At 35.9% G+C, this 20,841-nt stretch overlaps 1 protein-coding gene across 1 annotated transcript in view; it reads left to right on the forward strand.

The window, feature by feature from the left end:
- The window catches only part of LOC122796770 (CMRF35-like molecule 9), a 456,752-nt gene that overhangs the window by 294,615 nt on the left and 141,296 nt on the right, over positions 1-20,841 (forward strand). Inside the window, exon 7 of the mRNA XM_044065499.1 lies at positions 16,308-16,388. Within this exon, the coding sequence (XP_043921434.1) occupies positions 16,308-16,388 (81 nt within the window). The remainder of the gene's footprint in view (positions 1-16,307; positions 16,389-20,841) is intronic.

The raw sequence follows: 20,841 nt of genomic DNA on the forward strand, positions 1-20,841 counted from the left end.
ACAAGTAAATCACATCAAAACAGTTACACTTTTATGAAGAGATACTGTATTATTATGCCACTATACCATATTTATATTGCTTTTAATCTTAATTGTACAACAAACAAGAAAAAATTGATTTGTAATTCAACTGCCTTTAAGAAGTATGAAGCATTAAGGGGCAGTGTTGTTTTGAGAGCAATCACCTCAGAACAAGAACTGGTTTGTAAAAGTGTGAGTTCAGAAGGTTAGAACTATAGTACCCCAATGTTGTTGTGTCTTTTGGCTTATCCCAGTTAGGGGTCGCCACAGCGGAACTCCGGTCTGCTAATGTTTGGTAGTGGATTTTTACATGCCGAGTTACCAGCCCTGATGCACAACCTTCAACGAAGGCATGCCCATTCATGCATGCCTCCACACAGAAGACGCTCTAGCTGAGAATCGAATGGGACAACGTCTTGCTGTGAGGCGACAACGCTACTGCAGCACCACTACCATTTACCCCAATAAGAACAGAAAAACATTCCTTAAGCAATTGGGCAGTAAGAATAAACGCAAACAAACCACATGCATGGAAATAGTCAAAAGCAGCAAAAGTTAAGAGAAAGCTTTTAATATGTTATGAAATATCAACAGAAGTCTTGTGTTAGTAATATATTATATTCAGCTTGTCAGAACTATAAATATATACATTTCAGTCTCTCAGAAATGTTTGTAAAGAAAAAATAGAATAAATAAAGTCTATTAATATGAAAAGTAAACATTATTTCAGTGGGTGTATGCAACAGCAAAGCTTATAGTGAAGCATTACCAACTAGTGACAATAAATATTAATGCCTGTATTCCTACTGAACTCACATATTTCTGTAAAAACTAAGTGGTTATAACACTTCATTTATCCACAGTGAATATAATGTTCCAAAGTTAATTATCATGACAGCAAATGTAAAAACATTTTCATGTAAGAACTTACATTTAAATGAAGCAATTCATTTACTGATGTAGAGGAAATCAGATAATTGTAAAGAAATTATTTTTTTAAACTGACATGTTTGTCATTCAGAAAATTTGCCATGGATGCATATTGACAAATAAATCACCCATCATTATAAAAGTTAATACATCTCATAATCTCAAATGTTTTATATGTATTCAGAGAAGAGAAAATATTTTACAGAAATATGGACATGTGGAGCAATATCCACATTGATGCATTTATTTATTTATTTGGTTATTTTATTTTACCCAAACAATCTTCTGTGTTCCTAATTTCTGAACCTTGTCTATTGTTTCAAGTTGGACCACATTTGAAAACAAATCATATCTGCTGTTACTATGAACCAAAGTTTGTCAACAACTTGCCTTATATAAAATTATTATTGACATGTTACCAGTGGTACTGCCACCTCCCAAGTGTCTCTTGCCCAAACTCACCTCATCTCCACACTACTGTATGCCTCTCCATCTTTTATCAACATTTCTAAAGCTAACCTTCATAAACATAATACAGCCTACCATAGTATTGCCAGGTTTGCCACAGGCTCCCCATTCCGTACTCATCACTGTCTTAATTTAAAAAAACTTAACTGGCTAGAACTTCCAAACCTAATACTCCTGCAGCAATTAGTCATCACTTTTAAAATTCTACATTACCCCTCCAATACACCCATACTGAATAACCTCATCACACCTTATAAAAATCTTACTACACTTCGCTCAGCCAACAAGCTTCTAGTAACTACTCTTAAATCTCATAATAAAGCAGGTGACTCCTTATTTGCAAACACTGTTGGATCATATTGGAATAAACTTCCCAGAGAACTGACCTCCCTAGGCTCATCTCACCTTTTCAAAAAACAAATTAGAAATCATTTACAAAATCACTGGCTATGCCCATGCTCCAATCCTGACTGAGCTCAGCAAAGATTTCACTTCTTTCCAATCCCCTCCTTCTTCACTTCTACTGATTATTCTTAACTTCTGATTGATTCCCTCTACTGACCAACCTGCTTTTTTTCTCTTCCTTCTTTTTTCACACTTCCTATATCTTCCTACTTCATGTTTTATCACTACATTCTTGTCACCTTTTCTTCTCTTACTCACTTACTGGCTACTTCTATGCTAATCTATGTCCTTAATACTAGTGCCAGGAACAACTTGTACTTTTCCACTTTGTGCATACTTCATTTCTGTTACTAACTCTCCATATGTCACTTTTTTTCTCATATCCTCCTCTTTCCATGACAATCTCTCTCTAGCTATTATTTCTTTTTAATATTGCCTCTCCACTGCTATCTCTTGCTATACTACCTCTGCATTTTTCTAAACTACATAATAACCGTTCCTTTATCTGCTTTCATATTTTACACTGTTTATTTAATTGTTGTTTGCTTTTTGTCTTTGTTTGATTGTTTTTGATTCATTGATTGTTTTGAACTGTAAAGTTTATAGTATGATAGTGGAGCTTTTCTCCTCGGGCCTCTGCTGAAAATGGACATGTATCCAGCCAGACTAGCCCAGTTAACAAATGTAAAATAAAATAAATAAAATAAATAAAAAATAAATAGTCACAAACCATAGTGCATTAACTTCATCTCCTTCTGCCATATCCATATGTTTATGTGTTAACAGATTACTATTCAAGTTTATCCATACTTTCTCATTAGCATTTTGTCTAGATATGCTATATGTACTATATAACTGCCATCCATTGCTTAAGTAACTTTTTAAAGAAATTAATAAGTTGAAGGAGCAGTGCCATAGCTAGGGTGAAGAGAAGGGAAAAACTGCTCCAGGCACAAAGTGTTAGGTGGTACAATTGCCAATCCCAGTTGGTCTTCCATGTTTTGTGCATACCAGCTTTTAAATGGAGATATTGCACTTGCAGGCAAAGCTGAGCTTGTAGTATTCCCTGTGTGGTCTAAACTGTAGCAACTTCTTGCTACATTTGAAGGGGAAGTGCTAATCATAGGAATCTATGAAGTGGGGGGAATAAAATTTGCACAGCTAGTGTATTTCCTTTGGGTTAGAGTAGATATATTATTTTAGGCTAGTTTGCCATAGTTAAGGAAAGGTTTAAAGTTATTGTCAATTTTAGTTGGTATTTTCATTTATCTTCACCTTTAAGTTTCATAATGGTTAGTCTTTACTACTTTGCTTAAATGTGTTCTCAAGGTGGGTAGAATAAAACTTCATATAAGAATTAAGTCATTTGTATCTCTTGTTATATAGTTTATTTGTATAGATTTTTGCTTTTAAATTTTTCATTATATTTTATGTAGATAGGATCTGCCCTATTAATACAGCTTTTGATGAGGTGTCAAAGTCAGAGACATAGGCAGCAGCTTTAGTTACGATTATGCCAGTATTTATATAGGTCATTAAGTAATTGAAGAAGATTTGATTTTGAGAAGTATCTAAACCCCAATGGAATTGGCAGGGGAATTGCCCATCACTTTTATATGGAAAGGCCAATGATTTATTATCTAATTGAACAATGGAGGGTGAAGCATATGGAGGTGTTCAAGAAGTGACCATATTTATCATAACAAGAAAAAATTATTTGGGCCCCTATTTTAAAGGTTAACAATTTATACAAGGCAGTTATCATGTATAATGTCAAGAACGTTTTTGGCATGTTTAGCATTGGTCACCTAGTGTATTGAGGGAAAGCTGGAGTCCCCCAGTAGAAAGGTGCTGGGATTAATGGGGATTTCAGCTAGGGCTTTAAGACAGCTGTTTGATGTGAAGAACACATTGAAGGTACTTTATAGCTAGCAATGAAGTTGCATTTAATCTTTATTAGAGTGATCTGGATATTTAAGAATTAGGATTTGCATTCACATGTAAAATTTGTCGGCGATGTTCTCCATAACAAATGTTGATATTCCCATTTTCCAGAGTTCTTAAGATATGACAAACACTAAACCGAGGAACAGAGGGATTATTTTCATTGTACTGAAATCATGTCCCTGTACCTACATGAATATACTCAGGTTGTAGAAGCACCTGAAGTTCAACCTTGTCTGTTAAAACTAATGGCATTAAACAGAGTCACCTTAGTGCAGATCTACCTTTAGATCCACCTTAATACAGAGCCACCCTAATGCAGAACCACCTTAATACAGAGCCACCTGAATGCTCAACCTCCTTAATGCATTCTAAAGTGTTGTTTACTAAGCAGGAATGTCCAGCAGATAAATTTTGGCTGTGGGGCACCAAAAGTTTTACATATTTATCAAAATCATGCAGACCATCCCTGACATAGTAGGAAGATTTGCCAGCCATGTATTCTCAAACTGACACATACTGGATCCCTGTAGAAGGATGCTAGGTACATAGTCGGTTATTAAAGCCAGTTATCTTGTCTTTTAATTTTGGCATCACTGTGGGTGATGACAGAGTACTGCTCAAGACCAGCGTATTTCATTTACTGGACACATGGATAGCAAGCTCAATCATCTCTAACTATATTTGCAAGAGTGGAGGAATCCAAGAGGCTACGTTGCATTCAGGGACTTCATTCCTGAAAAAAAACAGCTGTCACCCTATTCTTAAACATCCTTTTGTGCTTGGTGCCTGTATAATTGACAGGAGTGTCATCTATTATCAAAACATTACTGTTAATGGATGCAATCTCTGTAGGACTTAGGGGCTTAGAGGCTGCACAACTGTGACTCTTAGAGTTGTGTCCTGACTGTGGGTACTTGGGGCAAATGTGAGTGTGCTGTTGTTTTAGCTTTCTCAAGTTCATAAACCATTACAGAACATCAGCTTAAATACTTGCCATGAATTAAACAATTAATTAAAACTAATTGAAGACTAATTAATGCCATTCATTTTGTTAAAAGAGCTACCTGCTAAATACTCAAACTCAAGTGTGCCACAACTCATTATATGCAATTAAAACCACTTGTTAAACAACAATATATTTCCTATTTGAACATTAAAAAAATATGTTAATATCTACTTAATTTTTGCAAGATAAAAAACTTTTCTTTTACTGAATACAGGACATTTTTTGCTTTACTCGTATTGCATTATCCAAACTTGGATAAAAATACATGCTTGTGAAGGTGGACTTGCCAAAAGTGCCTAAAAAGTGGATGTGCAAATGAGAGAATAAATACAACCAGAGGGAAGGCAAAAGAAGGACAGAAGAAGAAAACATGAAAAAAGAAAAATAACATGCACAGAAACATAGGCATTGCCTAAGACTGTACATTCCCAGAATAGAATGTAACACTGGCTGCCCTTGATGGACTGTGCTATAATCTGGCCCTTCTTAATTTCAAAATGGGTTTTATACTAATGGTGTCATTTAGCCCGGGCCAACTAGCTGCATTTAATTTGAGCTGCCACACTAGCTCCCTATATTCCAGGGTGGCTTCCCAATCACCACCTCTGGAGTCCCTGTTTATCTGTTCAAGAATCATAAATTTAAAGTTATGATTTGGACATACAAGGAGTGTGAAAAGGGCATTAGTTTCTTTATTTTTGTTCATTCTCTTCTTAATTTCCCTTTCCGTCTTCCCTACGTAAAACTTTTACAGAACATGCACACAGCCAAATAAACCACCCTCTAGAATCGCATGTAAAATGCATGGGGAATCCACCTCATCCTTCTAGAAGGTAGATATATGCCTTTGCTGTTCAAAATTGCATGGCATTGTTGGCATGCTCCACATTTGAAAGTACCAGGTTTTTTAGTTGTTACTGTTTTTACATTGTGTGCCCTTGAATTTCTTTCAAACATATCCTTCAAATTGACCCCCTTCTTTCTAATAAACTTCGGTCTATTTGGTAAAATGTTCTTGAATTCCTCTTGTGCCATTAAAAGTGGCCAAAATTTTGTAATCGTTCTCTCTATATCCTCTGCCTGACTACAAAAAGTGTATATGAATTTAGGACCCATAAATTCATTGTTTTTTACATTGTTTTTTTCTCCTTCTCTGAGCAATTGATCATTCACAAGCTGTTTACCTAATAATGGGGAATACAATGTACCTCTTTTGCTATTCACTTCGTTGTGTAGTGCTTGGAATAGATCTAAAGGATAACCCCTTTCCAAGAACATTTTTTGCAACGTCATCACCTCATTATAATAATCTTGCTCTGAACTGCACATTCTTGAAGCCCTAATCAACTGGCCTTTGAGAATCCCTTTTTTTTTGTGCAAAAGGGTGAGCACTTTGATAGTGCAAGAAAGAGTTTGAAAATGAGGGCTTACGGTAGATTTTAGATTGGAACATTTTATTACTGTAGTCCTTGTATAAATTCACATCCAAATAGTGCAATTCGTGCAGTGCTACTACATGAGTGAATTTCAAAAAATTAGTTGAGTTATTAATGTGGGTTAGAAATTCTGATAACAAGTCATGTGTTCCTCTCCACAGGATACAAATGTCGTCCAAAAACCTCCTGTAAAATAGCAAATGCTGGTTCCATGGGGGTATGAATACATATTCGTGTTCCCATCTATGAAGAATGATGTTAGATGGTATGGTGCCCCAGCTGTTTAAACATTTCACCTTTGAAAAATACAATGTTATTTTCTAGCACTGTACTCATAAACTCAACAATCAAATTAATTAGATTAGGAGTAAGATTGGTTTCCTTCATAAAAACGAACCTTGCAGCCCAGTATCATGAGGTATGCTAGGAAAAAAGATCTTTCAATGGTTACCATCAGTAATTCTGATTCAAAGTTGTTACAGGGAACCCTTTGTAAAAATTCCCAAGAATCCCTGCACACGTAACTTAGTAAATGTGTGAACCTTTTTGCTACATGCTCAATGAATTTCGATAGTGGCTCTGTTATACCTCCACTACCTGCCACTATTGGTCTAAATGGCAGAGGGTCGAGTCCTTTGTGCGTTTTAGGGATCCCAAAAATTATGGGAGACCTAGGTTTCGGGACTAATAAAAAATTAAACAATTTCTCATTAATGACTCCTTGCTATAAGTGGTCATTCAGAGAATACCTAATCTTAGACCAAAAAATGTGCACTTCATTTCTAGAAACTGCCATGTACTGACTACTGTCCTGCAACATTTGATAGAGATAATCATCATAATTATTCTCGTACATTAGGACAATGCCCCCCCCTTTATCGGGTTTCATAACCCTTATATTCTCATTCTTTAACATTTGAACAAAATCAAACTCTGCTTGTTTGAAATTAAACTTATCAGAATGAGTTTGCTTTAAACTCCTGAGCTCGTCTTCCACCAGCTGTTCAAAAAGTTTGATTGACAAATGCATGGGGGGATTAAATAAACTTTTCCTATCCAACTCAGAGGTTGCGCATGTCTGCTGTTTAAATAATAGCTGCAAATTGAGACTTCTAGTGAATAACTTGACATCTATTAAAGTGAGGGGTATATTGCAGTTTTTTAATGGAACAAAATGCAGGCCTTTTGTAAAAACGTCAAAGGCAATGTTATCGATTACAGTCTCCGTATAATTGTAAATGGTGAAACTGGACTTTGTGTATAATGTACATGCTCCATGTTTGGAGATTGCTATTGTTTCATTAACCTTCTCAAGTCCCCTCTTGAAGTGCATTGTTGCCAATTGCTAAAAAGTTCCCCTCTCTTACATTTAAAATATCAGGGGCCATTGCCAAGCTTATGTGTTCCAATGACGTGGTCCTTGCTGTTTCTGCTTCCACCCCACTTTCCTGCCTGGAGGTTGATGAAAATCCTGCACAGACCCTTTTTTGCCAGTCTTTCACTTCTCCTTGGTGGCTCCCCCCCCAGTTATTTGATGCTGAATTTTCTGCATTATTTGTGTTCTGAATTTCAGCACTGTGCTGCCTAAACAGGGGATATGCCACCCCCTCCCTATATTCATGCAAGTCTCTTTCAAGTTTACGCATTTTTCTATTAATGACCTTATTGCAAAATGCATCAACCTCGTCAAATGCTTTACTATAATCAAATTTAATTGATAAAAAATTAGAATCAATAACAATGCAGTTATTTAAAGCATTCAAATCATTGGTAAGCGTTTTCTGCTTCACTTCATACTATTCAATCATAACAGTCAACATTTCAATTCCTGCTCTATTGAAAATGTCACACAATTTAAAATAATAAGGTGTTCCAGCTTGAACATTATTAGGAAACTTGAATATTCTCAAGCCTTTTGGAATGCGTTTTTGATTCACGCACTCTTTCAAATAGTTCACTTCAATTTGGTTATTTTTCAAAGCATACAACTTCTTTTTTAGCTCTTCAAGCTCAAGTTCAATGCTAGCAGTTTTACTGGAGTGAACAGTACCTTTAGTGAATGCAAATTGTTGCTCCATCCAATTCTCAAAGCAAAAATCCTTACGCTGCTGCCCTTTCTCTGCTCTGGAACCATTGTGTCTCTCAATGTTATTAGACCTTTCAATTCGATCGGGCCCTTCATTCCCAAATTGCCTTACATTCGAGTTATCAGTAATTCCGTTTGCAAGCCCAGAAACACTGGCGCCTCCACAAGCTCCTCCAGGCTTGCTAGTAGTTTGTGCTGCGCGCTGCCGACCTGACACTACTACATCCGCATCCGGTTCAGTTCCTTTCAGGAGCTTGGTTAACTCTGATAAAGCTGCCAAAACAGTATTGAACTCCGCACGGGTTACCGATGCATCGGAGTCGGTGTTTCCCAAAATACGTGGTGTCTCCACCGGATCGAAGGTGTCCGCTTCCGCAGCCATAGCGCACTCAACAAACCAGCAAAAACCAAAGGATAGGACCAGGAACAAAGAAACGACCTGGAAGCTGACACCACAATTGTCGAAAATCCACAAGTTGGTCTTTATTGTAAAAACAAGTACAAAAATCACGTACAACAAGCGCTTTCGCTAGGATGTTCCTAGCTTTCTCAAGTTCATAAACCATTACAGAACATCAGCTTAAATAGCTACTTGCCATGAATTAAACAATTGTACACCAATTAAAAACTAATTGAAGACTAATTAATGCCATTCATTTTGTTAAAAGAGCTACCTGCTAAAAGGTATACTCAAACTCAAGTGTGTGCCACAACTCATTATATGCAATTAAAACCACTTGTTAAACAACAATATATTTCCTATTTGAACATTAAAAAAATATGTTAATATCTACTTAATTTTTGCAAGATAAAAAACTTTTCTTTTACTGAATACAGGACATTTTTTGCTTTACTCGTATTGCATTATCCAAACTTGGATAAAAATACATGCTTGTGAGTAAAGGTCACAAGGTGGACTTGCCAAAAGTGCCTAAAAAGTGGATGTGCAGATGAGAGAATAAATACAACCAGAGGGAAGGCAAAAGAAGGACAGAAGAAGAAAACATGAAAAAAGAAAAATAAACAGGGAAACATGCACATAGGCAAATGACCCATTGCCTAAGACTGTACATTCCCAAAAAAACAGAACTGTGTATAGAATGTAACACTGGCTGCCCATGATGGACTGTGCTATAATCTGGCCATTCTTAATTTCAAAATGGGTTTTATACGTGTGCAGGGATTCTTGGGAATTTTTACAAAGGGTTCCCTGTAACAACTTTGAATCAGAATTACTGATGGTAACCATTGACATAAAAGATCTTTTTCCTAGCATACCTCATGATACTGGGCTGCAATGGTTCGGTGAATTTTTTATGAAGGAAACCAATCTTACTCCTAATCTAATTAATTTGATTGTTGAGTTTATGAGTATAGTGCTAGAAAATAACATTGTATTTTTCAAAGGTGAAATGTTTAAACAGCTCAAAGGGGTAGCAATGGGGGCACCGTGTGCTACCATCTATGCTAACATCATTCTTCATAGATGGGAACACGAATATGTATTCATACCCCCATGGAACCAGCATTTGCTATTTTACAGGAGGTTTTTGGACGACATTTGTATCCTGTGGAGAGGAACACATGACTTGTTATCAGAATTTCTAACCCACATTAATAACTCAACTAATTTTTTGAAATTCACTCATGTAGTAGCACTGCACGAATTGCACTATTTGGATGTGAATTTATACAAGGACTACAGTAATAAAATGTTCCAATCTAAAATCTACCGTAAGCCCTCATTTTCAAACTCTTTCTTGCACTATCAAAGTGCTCACCCTTTTGCACAAAAAAAGGGATTCTCAAAGGCCAGTTGATTAGGGCTTCAAGAATGTGCAGTTCAGAGCAAGATTATTATAATGAGGTGATGACGTTGCAAAAATGTTCTTGGAAAGGGGTTATCCTTAGATCTATTCCAAGCACTACACAAAGTGAATAGCAAAGAGGTACATTGTATTCCCCATTATTAGGTAAACAGCTTGTGAATGAGCAATTGCTCAGAGAAGGAGAAAAAAACAATGTAAAAAACAATGAATTTATGGGTCCTAAATTCATATACACTTTTTGTAGTCAGGCAGAGGATATAGAGAGCGATTACAAAATTTTGTCCACTTTTAATGGCACAAGAGGAATTCAAGAACATTTTACCAAATAGACCGAAGTTTATTAGAAAGAAGGGGGTCAATTTGAAGGATATGTTTGAAAGAAATTCAAGGGCACACAATGTAAAAACAGTAACAACTAAAAAACCTGGTACGTTCAAATGTGGAGCATGCCAACAATGCCATGCAATTTTGAACAGCAAAGGCATATATCTACCTTCTAGAAGGATGAGGGTGGATTCCCCCATGCATTTTACATGCAATTCTAGAGGGGTGGTTTATTTGGCTGTGTGCATGTTCTGTAAAAGTTTTTACGTAGGGAAGACGGAAAGGGAAATTAAGAAGAGAATGTATGAACATTTCTACGAGTTAACTAAAAATAAAGAAACTAATGCCCTTTTCAAGCACTCCCTTGTATGTCCGAATCATAACTTCAAATTTATGATTCTTGAACAGATAAGCAGGGACTCCAGAGGTGGTGATTGGGAAGCCACCCTGGAATATAGGGAGCTAGTGTGGCAGCTCAAATTAAATGCAGCTAGTTGGCCCGGGCTAAATGACACCATTAGTATAAAACCCATTTTGAAATTAAGAAGGGCCAGATTATAGCACAGTCCATCATGGGCAGCCAGTGTTACATTCTATACACAGTTCTGTTTTTTTGGGAATGTACAGTCTTAGGCAATGGGTCATTTGCCTATGTGCATGTTTCCCTGTTTATTTTTCTTTTTTCATGTTTTCTTCTTCTGTCCTTCTTTTGCCTTCCCTCTGGTTGTATTTATTCTCTCATCTGCACATCCACTTTTTAGGCACTTTTGGCAAGTCCACCTTGTGACCTTTACTCACAAGCATGTATTTTTATCCAAGTTTGGATAATGCAATACGAGTAAAGCAAAAAATGTCCTGTATTCAGTAAAAGAAAAGTTTTTTATCTTGCAAAAATTAAGTAGATATTAACATATTTTTTTAATGTTCAAATAGGAAATATATTGTTGTTTAACAAGTGGTTTTAATTGCATATAATGAGTTGTGGCACACACTTGAGTTTGAGTATACCTTTTAGCAGGTAGCTCTTTTAACAAAATGAATGGCATTAATTAGTCTTCAATTAGTTTTTAATTGGTGTACAATTGTTTAATTCATGGCAAGTAGCTATTTAAGCTGATGTTCTGTAATGGTTTATGAACTTGAGAAAGCTAGGAACATCCTAGCGAAAGCGCTTGTGGTACGTGATTTTTGTACTTGTTTTTACAATAAAGACCAACTTGTGGATTTTCGACAATTGTGGTGTCAGCTTCCAGGTCGTTTCTTTGTTCCTGGTCCTATCCTTTGGTTTTTGCTGGAGTGTGCTGTTGTTTCAAATAAAGGTTGAGTTTCTTGTTAATCCTTACCCTTGGATGTTTAGTGTTGTCTTAACAATCTCACAATAAATAATAGTGGTAACATTCATTCATAAGTGCAAAAAATGTATAAGTGATATCAATATATAGGAACAGTAAGGTAATCAGTAAAAAGTAACAACTTTAAATTAGATGAAATTAGTTTCAAGTGCAGTAACTGAGAAAAAGTATGTAACTATCTTTCTTCATAGAGCACAGCCCACGGTCAGTACATCTGACATCAATATCGCAGGAGCTCTGCCATAAGGCCCTGCACCTACAAGTTTGCTGAAAATGTTGTCAGTGTTTAATGTAAGCATATCTATTAAAAAGAACCTTGCTTCTTATTAACTTTAACCAGTTAAATACATGCCTGCTCTATGACTGAAAGGCTCTGTGAAATGGTAGGACCCCTTACTAAATTGTCCTCTGCCTCCTTTTGCTTGACTAGTAGACTATACTGCATATGCCAGGTATTTAGTCTCAGGACATGACAGAAAACCTATTTACTTGCATCTCTGTGTTAATTGCTTTGTGCTGGCTATAAACTGATTGATCTCAGTTATAAATTGACCTGAGGGTAGGACTTGCCCAGTAATCAAATGTCGATAATAATAATAATAATAATAATAATAATAATAATAATAATAATAATGATAACAATAGCTTCAATTTCTGTGAAAATGAAATGATCAGTACAAGCAGCAGTCCATCAACAGTAGTAATCAAAAGTGGCATTTAACAGTGGCAAATTAGCAGGTTTATGTCTCTACCTAACTAGCAGAATCAATGAGCTGCACATAGTCTAAACTAGTGAATCCAGGGGATCTAAACCAAACAAATAGCTCCAAATGCAGCAAATATGAAGTGAATATTTGCAATCAAGTAATAGTAGGGCGATCACCACAAGCAACATTCAGTCTAGTGTTCTGCATCCCAGATTTAGAATAAGGAAGATATTTTTGTTTCTTTCTAAGGAGCAGAGAGAGAATAACTGTCAATACATTGTTTAAACATGAAGGCAGACATAAGTAAGATGGCTTGAGCCATAATGGAAGACAGTCTGCCTTTGTAGGGAGGTACAGGGTTTTGTGCTGTAAGGCAGAAAAGTAGATGAATTTGCAGACATTATTAGCTGAACTCTGAATGAGGTTTATATAACCTAAAGTTTTAGCTTCAGGAAAAAAAAACTGCCATAATAAAACATATATATATAGCAACTACTTAAGAAAATTTTATAATAATAAAGGGGTAATGAGGCTGGGATCTGACATAACGCACTTGTTAGAGCAGTGACACCAGTCATAATTCAGCCAAGTAAGTACTTGAAGATGTTCTATAAAACAGTGCAAGTATTTGCACATTCCAGTGTATTCATGCTAGGCAGGGACTTGGTGGAGTTAGACTGCAAACCAGTACCCAAAATGGAGGGATTGCAAATCATTCTTGCAAAATCCCATTTCATACTAGAGACTATTTCAGTTTGTCACTAAGATGCGAGTTAATAAGAAGCATAAAGTACATGATGCACTAGTATGGAAGTGCAGAGGATTTATGGTATGTGCTGTTAATGAGCTGCTTCCTGTAGTTCAGGGTTTGATTCTTTCTGCCTTCATCCATTTTATCACTGCAATGAGAAGCATTCTTGTCGGACTGGATGAATGTTTTCACAAGGGTTGAAGATGCCATAATTTGAAAGGTGGACAATGCTCCTATTCCAGTGAAGGCAGAAATGAAGCCTTGTCTTTTCTAGAGGTCTGTGAATTTTTCATCATGACATCTTGAAAGTGAACAGTTTTGCTGAATAAGTTCAGAAAATAGAAAAGTTATCTCATTTAAGTGCATATCAGTTTTCTGTTTTCTGAAATATAGAAAAACACACCATCACCAATATAATATTAAAACAGTTTATATACGTTTGTGCAAACAACATTCTGTCAGCTGCAATGTGCCAAAAATCAGAATGTCGAGTGCACAAACATTTATGAACCAGATAGTCGACTACACTTATGCGAATGCACTACTGCTAGTGTACGTCGACTATCTGCACAGAGATCTTAGTGTAGTGGGGAGTGGAAATTCATCCACATCCCCACTGCAGTGCAATCTCGGAGTTAGAATATATAAATAGGGGGTGTGGGGTGCAACTCCCCACATGGGGGGTGCAAGAGGTGCTTGCCCCCCCTGCAAAAAAGTGATTTGTCATATAGGAGTCTGATTTACATAAGCTGCTATACAGCTATCGTGTGGTGGTTGCGACAACAATGTCGGGTCAAATTCGTTGAGCATTTGGTTCGACATTGTCATCGTTCTTGTTTTTTAATTTTGGTACCACTATTCGTTTTTCCGAATGGAAAATGTTTTTCCGTTTGAAGAAACAATAGTAAACTTATTAAAACATATTTTTTTAATACTTCCAAGTGTTGTGTCTTTCATTGAGTGAAATTCCATTTTGTTTAATGCTTGATCATATCACATACATTCAAAGGTTAATAAGTATTTACCAGGCTATTGATATTGCTAATCAGTGCTGCAGAAGAATTATTGTAGGCATAGCGAACTGCTTTTGAGGAATATATTTAAACAGAGGGTTATTTCTTTGTTATAGCCCACAAAGCAGGTTTCTGAATAAACACTGTAAATAAGTTTTCAGCTGATTTCTACAATTAAGGATTTATCATGTTCTCCTTTGGAAAACAATGGGCAGTTGTAAAGTAAAAAAAATGAAAAACCTTGATTGTTGCAACTTGCTCCTCATGATTCACTGCATGTGTCTTTTACAGTCAGTCATGGATCTAATGACACAATCATGTCTACATCAGAGATGCCATGGGCCACAGGGGTGGGCTGATGACAAATGCTTGAGGATGATTCAAACATCTATAAACAAAATGCAATTTAAAGGTGTCATTTGAGACTTTTGTGCCTTACTATTCTGAGATAAAATTCATTACTTCCTGGTAAATACTGGATAGTTGAGATGCTTGCCTGCAGATTACGTATGGAATGACTTTGTGGATAAGGTAATATTTCAAGTTTTAGTCTACATTCAGCTGCAGCCAGATCATGATCAAAATTCAACTTTCTGCATATCACCATAAGCAATACATTTTAGCCTAGCTGCTAATATTGTTAAGGGGATCTTTAACTCCCCTCTTAAATCTGCCACTGGTTGTCAAGGGGGGAAAGAAAAAAAAATTAAATAAATAAAAAAACATACTTCAAACAAGTGTAACATATAAAATAATCTTAGAACACAATTTATTTCTTCAGAGTTGCTTGTGCTGACTTTTTGTCTGCTATCTAAATGTTTTACACTTTCTCTTATCCAGCAATGTTTGTTGGCAGAATCAGAAGTGCCTGAGAAGGTTCCAGACCAGCTCTTCTAGCCTGGTTGTTCTTCTCAAGGGATAATCTGTTTTCCTCTTGAGGTACTAGTCTTTCTGTGTCCTGCTTTCCCATGCTTTTAACTTTTTAGCTCCCATTTATAATTTGCCTGCTGCCATTTCCTTTGACATATGTGCCTATCTCTTGGAAGTGGATAGCATGATCTGTAATATCTGGTGACATGGGGGCTAGTGCTCTTTATTGTACAATTATGTTTGTTCACAAGTCTCAGGAATTTCTTTATTGGAGTTTTCATTGGGAGCTAACCAAGCTGGACATTTTGTGCATTTCTTCCTGATTTAATAGTGACATCAGGTGGGGCACTATGGGTTCTATAGCTTGGAATATGCTTAAACAGTTTTAATTTAATAAAAGGACAATTATCTGATAATGTTTGTATTGCAAATGTATGTGACTGCAAAGAACAGAAGAAATTATAAGCTGCACTGTTGTGTTTGTATTCTTCCCTAGACTTTGAAAAAGTGCACCACTTTCCTCTGTGAATGAGTAATAAATGTGACTCGCAAAGTATAGAGAGCACGTTTTGAATCTCATTAAGTTATTATCTCCTCCTCTCTGGAACATAGTACACTTGTAGCTCAGTGTAGACGTTTGAGAATCAAGCTCAATGTTCTTTTACATTAAAAAAATAGTGTAGTACTTTAACAGATATTACATGAATAATTTATGTCATTTGCAAAAAAGATAAAAAAGTAAGAAACTATATATCGGTACCTCCATTTGTATTTACATTGTTCTGAAATGACAAGAATAATATTGACAATGCAAAGTTAGAGATAAAAAAGGCAGACAGGATTTCCACTGTGTCTTGTTTTAGTGCACTGAGAATATGTTTACATTTAGTGTAAGTAGTTAACCTGAGCTGTGTCTCGGGGGATATCATCACTGCATTCCTTCTGGCTCAGGTAAGCTGAGGGTGATCTTCAGTAAAGAAAATTAACTCTTGATCAAAAGATCTGAATAGATGGCAGCAAAGCTGTTACTAATTCCATTGTAGCTGGCTAACTACAACATAATGAATTCAATTACAGCGACAGTTTCTCGGTATACCACATACATTTTAAAAAATTGAATACATTTGTTTCATTCCCATCCATCTTCTTTTCTTGCACACAGATGTCCTTAGCACTTCAATGAACATGTCCCAATCCTCACAAACACCAAATGACATGATACCAAGCGAAATCAGAAAAGCAGGTATGTCACATCAACTGAGTATTTTTTATCTTTAAAGGGTATTATGAAATGCTTCCTACATTTCCTTTCCAGTTTTAAGAAATATTGAAACTTGGGGTAGAAATATTTGTGTGTGTGTGTGTGTGTGTGTGTGTGTGTGTGTGTGTGTGTGTGTGTGTGTGTGTGTGTGTGTGTGTGTGTGTGTGTGTGTGTGTGTGTGTGTGTGTGTGTGTGTGTGTGTGTAGTCACCAGCCATTTCAGATTTAGAAATATTGTCAAACACCACATTGTACCAATGCACTGCAATAACTACGCAATCTGTGAGTCACTTAGCAACACAATGAATTACTCTAAATCTCAAAAATTACAGAGTGATGTCAGACTGAAAATTTTGACTACTGTCAGATAGAGAACATTATACCACACAACAAGTGTAACTAAGTCTGAGATATCTTTAAAGGATATTATGAAATTTTTCTTATATTTCCTTTCCACTTTTATGAAATATTGAAACTTGGGGTAGAAATATATGTGTGTATTTTTATATATAAATATATATATATATATATATATATATATATATATATATATATATATATATATTTGTACTTAGCAGGTCGAGGTGGGTTTGGTCGAACCCACTTTAGTTGATCTCAGGAGGTCGAGTGGCAACAATGTGGAACCCTACATTGTCGAAACACAAATGTCGCCCCCATCTCGAACCATGTTAAAGCCCGTTCCGAAGTTACGGCGATTTGTATTTTGACAATGTCGAAATTCGACATTGTTGGTTTCGCTGAACGTGGTCAACTATACCGCCATTCGATGGTATCAGGTTCGACCTCCTGTAGGTAAACCATATATATATATATATATATATATATATATGTGTGTGTGTGTGTGTGTGTGTGTGTGCGTGCATTTATATTCACCATTCATTTCAGATTAAGAAATACTGTCAAACACCACTTTGTACCAATGCACTGCAACACCTATGCAGCCTGGGAATCACTTAGCAGCACAATGAATTAATCTAAATCTCAAAACTAACAGAGGGATGTCAGACTTTGGAAATTTTACTACTGTCAGATAAAGACCATTACAGTCCTCAGCAAATAGAACTGAGTCTGAGGTGCAGTAAAGTTAGGGTGTTGTAGTTTGTATGTGTGTGCTGTGGGGAGGGTAATGCTGAAGGAGGGAATAATGTTTTAAGGACCTGTGAAGCCTATCTGTAGTGCTTAGTTTCCTTGTGGGGACTGCCAGATGAACTTATATGTACTTCACTGGCTTTTAGTTGGTGAGTTTGATCAATCAGTTTTCATGTAGCTAAACTATGATCATACGGGCTTCCAATAAATAATTTAATCAAATGCTTTGGATAAACACCAACGAGTACCTGAGAATAGAAACAAATCTTACCACCTGATCATATGACTGTGCAATTGTTGTTTAAAAGCTACTGTGATTAAAATTCCTAAAATAAATGGACTATGGTTATTAGAACAAGTGCTTTAGTGCTCTGAAGCATGATGTCATAAACTTAGAAATGTTATTTATGTATGCATTTATTTATTCATTCATTCATTCATTCATTCATTCATTCATGCAGGCATCTATTTTTATTAGTTGACCAGAGTAGTCTGAGTAAAGAGCTTGTTTTCAGTGAAGGCCTGAGAAGAAAAGTTCCAGTAGATAATTCAAAACAAAGAAATGTTATGTATTTGACAATCAGCTGTACAAAGTAGTACAGAAATGTGAGGTTAGTTGTTATGATACAGAGCAGTGCAAAGAGACATACCTCTCTACTACTATCCAGATTTTCTCAGAAAGTTCAAATTTTTGCATCATATTTTGATCTGTTCCTCATAAACTTTATGTCTGAGGACTGAAGTCACTAAATAATGACATTAATTTTTCCTCAAAGCCAGCAGCAAACAAATAACTCAAAAGACTTAAAAATAAAATAAATGCTGTATCAGTACAGTAAAACAAGCAAATTTATTAGGACACAAAGCCAGTAGTTAGCGCTTTCATCTCCTCTGTCGGAGACTTCTTCAGACTAAGGCTTCAACACTTCATTTAACATTTAAATACACATCAACCTATCACATGACATCAATGTTAAAAACTAATTACATAACATCAATTTTAAAAACTAATCACGACATCAAATTTAAAAACTAACTTTGTGTTTTAATCCCTTCTTTCTCAAATACATTGCAAATTCCTCCCTGTTTAGTCCTGGGGGAAGCATGCATTTACCCTCATTTGCCAACAATAATCTAGCCAACCTAACTCTTCTTCAACATTAATTATGTTATGTTCATTCCTTAGAACATCTAATACTATGCATTGAAAATTAACTTTATATTTCTTCTCAATATAATGTTTGCTCATTGCATTTTTTAAATCTCCATGTGTGATTGCATAATTGTGTTCATAGATCCTTCTGTACAACTCCCATTTTGTTATTCCCACATAGAATGATCTACATTCAAAACACATTAATAAATAAACTACATTTTTAACTTTACAAATAAATCTTCCATGAACCTGTACTAATACTTTTCCAACTTCCAATTCATTGCCTTCAGTATACAAATATTGGCAATAATTACAGCTGAAACATTTCACCATTCCCCTTTTTCATTCAACTGATTTTGGCCTATTCAACTTACTTTGAAAAAAATCTTTATAATTTTTGTCCCTATTTTGAACAAACTTTGGTTCAGCTCCTACCTTTTCCAGAATCTCTCTATTACCTTTAAATATCCCCCTGTTTCTCCTGACTATACTTATTATATTATTGGAATCTGTACTATTTTGTATGGCTAATGCTGTCTTAAAACTATTGTCTCTACTGCTTTAATCTCTATTATTATTTTCTCACAAGTTTTTACTTCTATTTTCTATTTCTTCTTTTAATAAACCTTCAGCTTCCCTCTGTGGGTAACCTATTTCCATTCTCTTACAAAAATTGTTTGCTTCTTCCACAAACACATTATGCTCTTTTGTTAAATTACTTATTCTTTTCAACTGTCCCTTTACTATATTTATTTTTGTCTTCTTAGGATGTATGCTAGAGTAATGCAAATACATATTGTTCTGGAAGCCCTTTTGATATATTTTAGATATCAATCTATTCCCTTCCTTATAAATGGTGAGGTCCAAAAAATTGATTTTCTTTCTATCAAAATTATAAGAAAATCTTAAATAAGAACTTACATTATTGATATATTCAAAAAATTCTTCTAATTCATTTTCCGAACCTCCTCCTATCAAAAGGATATCATCAATAAAATGCAACATTTTTATCATGCATTTTTTGAACCTGCTATCTAATATATTTGCAAACTCCCAGCCTTGCATGAAGACATTAGCGCAACCTGGGGCTCGTGCTGCACTTATAGCAACACCGTTAGTTTGAACAAACTTCTGTTCAGAAAAATCCAAACAATTATAGCTTAACATTAGGTCAATCATTTCCATTAAGAGTCCCACAGTACTAGATGAAAATTCTTTGGATTTCAATAGTTCTATTAAGGTTAAAAAAGGATATGCACAATATCAATAATGCCTTACCCTCATCCATGGCTCTGAAGACTGATTCGAAGAAGTCAATCAGGTTCAGGAGACAAGATCGGCCTTTCACAAACCAAAACTGGGTGGGATCCAGTGTTTGAAGGTTGCCAGTGTCTTTGTTTATAACTTCCATTATAATACATTCCATGGCCTTGCAGATCAGGCTCGTCAGACTGATAGCGTGGTAGTTCCTGGAATTCAAGGTGGATCACCCTTGTGGAGTGGGATAACTGCAGCTGTGTGCCACTCAGTGGGCACAAAGCCTGAGGTGAGGCTATGATTAAACAAAACACTTAGATGAGGTGCCAGTTCATTTTGTAGTTCATGTAGTACACAGCCCGGGATGTCATCTAGTCCCATGGATGCTGTATTCATAACTTTGGAAAGTGTGTTTTTTACCTGTGTGGCAGTTATTACTGGAATTTGGCAATCTTCCCGTATTGAGATGGGCCATTTAGGGGGTGAGAGGAAGGTGAAGTTGGCACTGAATCGATCTGCCAGAATATTGGCTATATCTTGGGATCAGTATATTTAATGCCATTCTGTTGTAGCTCAGAGCAGATCTGAGCATTGGCATTTAGATTCTTGAGATAGTTATAGAATGCCTTGCAGCTGTCTTTGGAATCTTTGGCAATTTTATTTTCATAACTAGCTTTGGAGGATTTTATGAGGGATCTCAGCTTCTTACTGAGGCTGCTAAGGGAGTTTTTTTGCATACTGGGATTTTCCACTTTTCTGCAACAGCTTCTTCTTTTTATTATAAAGTTTGTTTATGGCAGGGAACCACCAAAATTGCTTCCTTTTTTTTGGAGGAGAGCATCTTGGTTCTATTTGGGATGGCATGATTCATGCATGAGTGGATGTGCTCATACAGTGCCTTAGCATAGGATTC

This window comes from Protopterus annectens, chromosome 3.part0 (assembly GCF_019279795.1).
Source record: "Protopterus annectens isolate FY-2018-M chromosome 3.part0, PAN1.0, whole genome shotgun sequence".
NCBI classification, from domain to species: Eukaryota; Metazoa; Chordata; order Ceratodontiformes; family Protopteridae; genus Protopterus; species Protopterus annectens.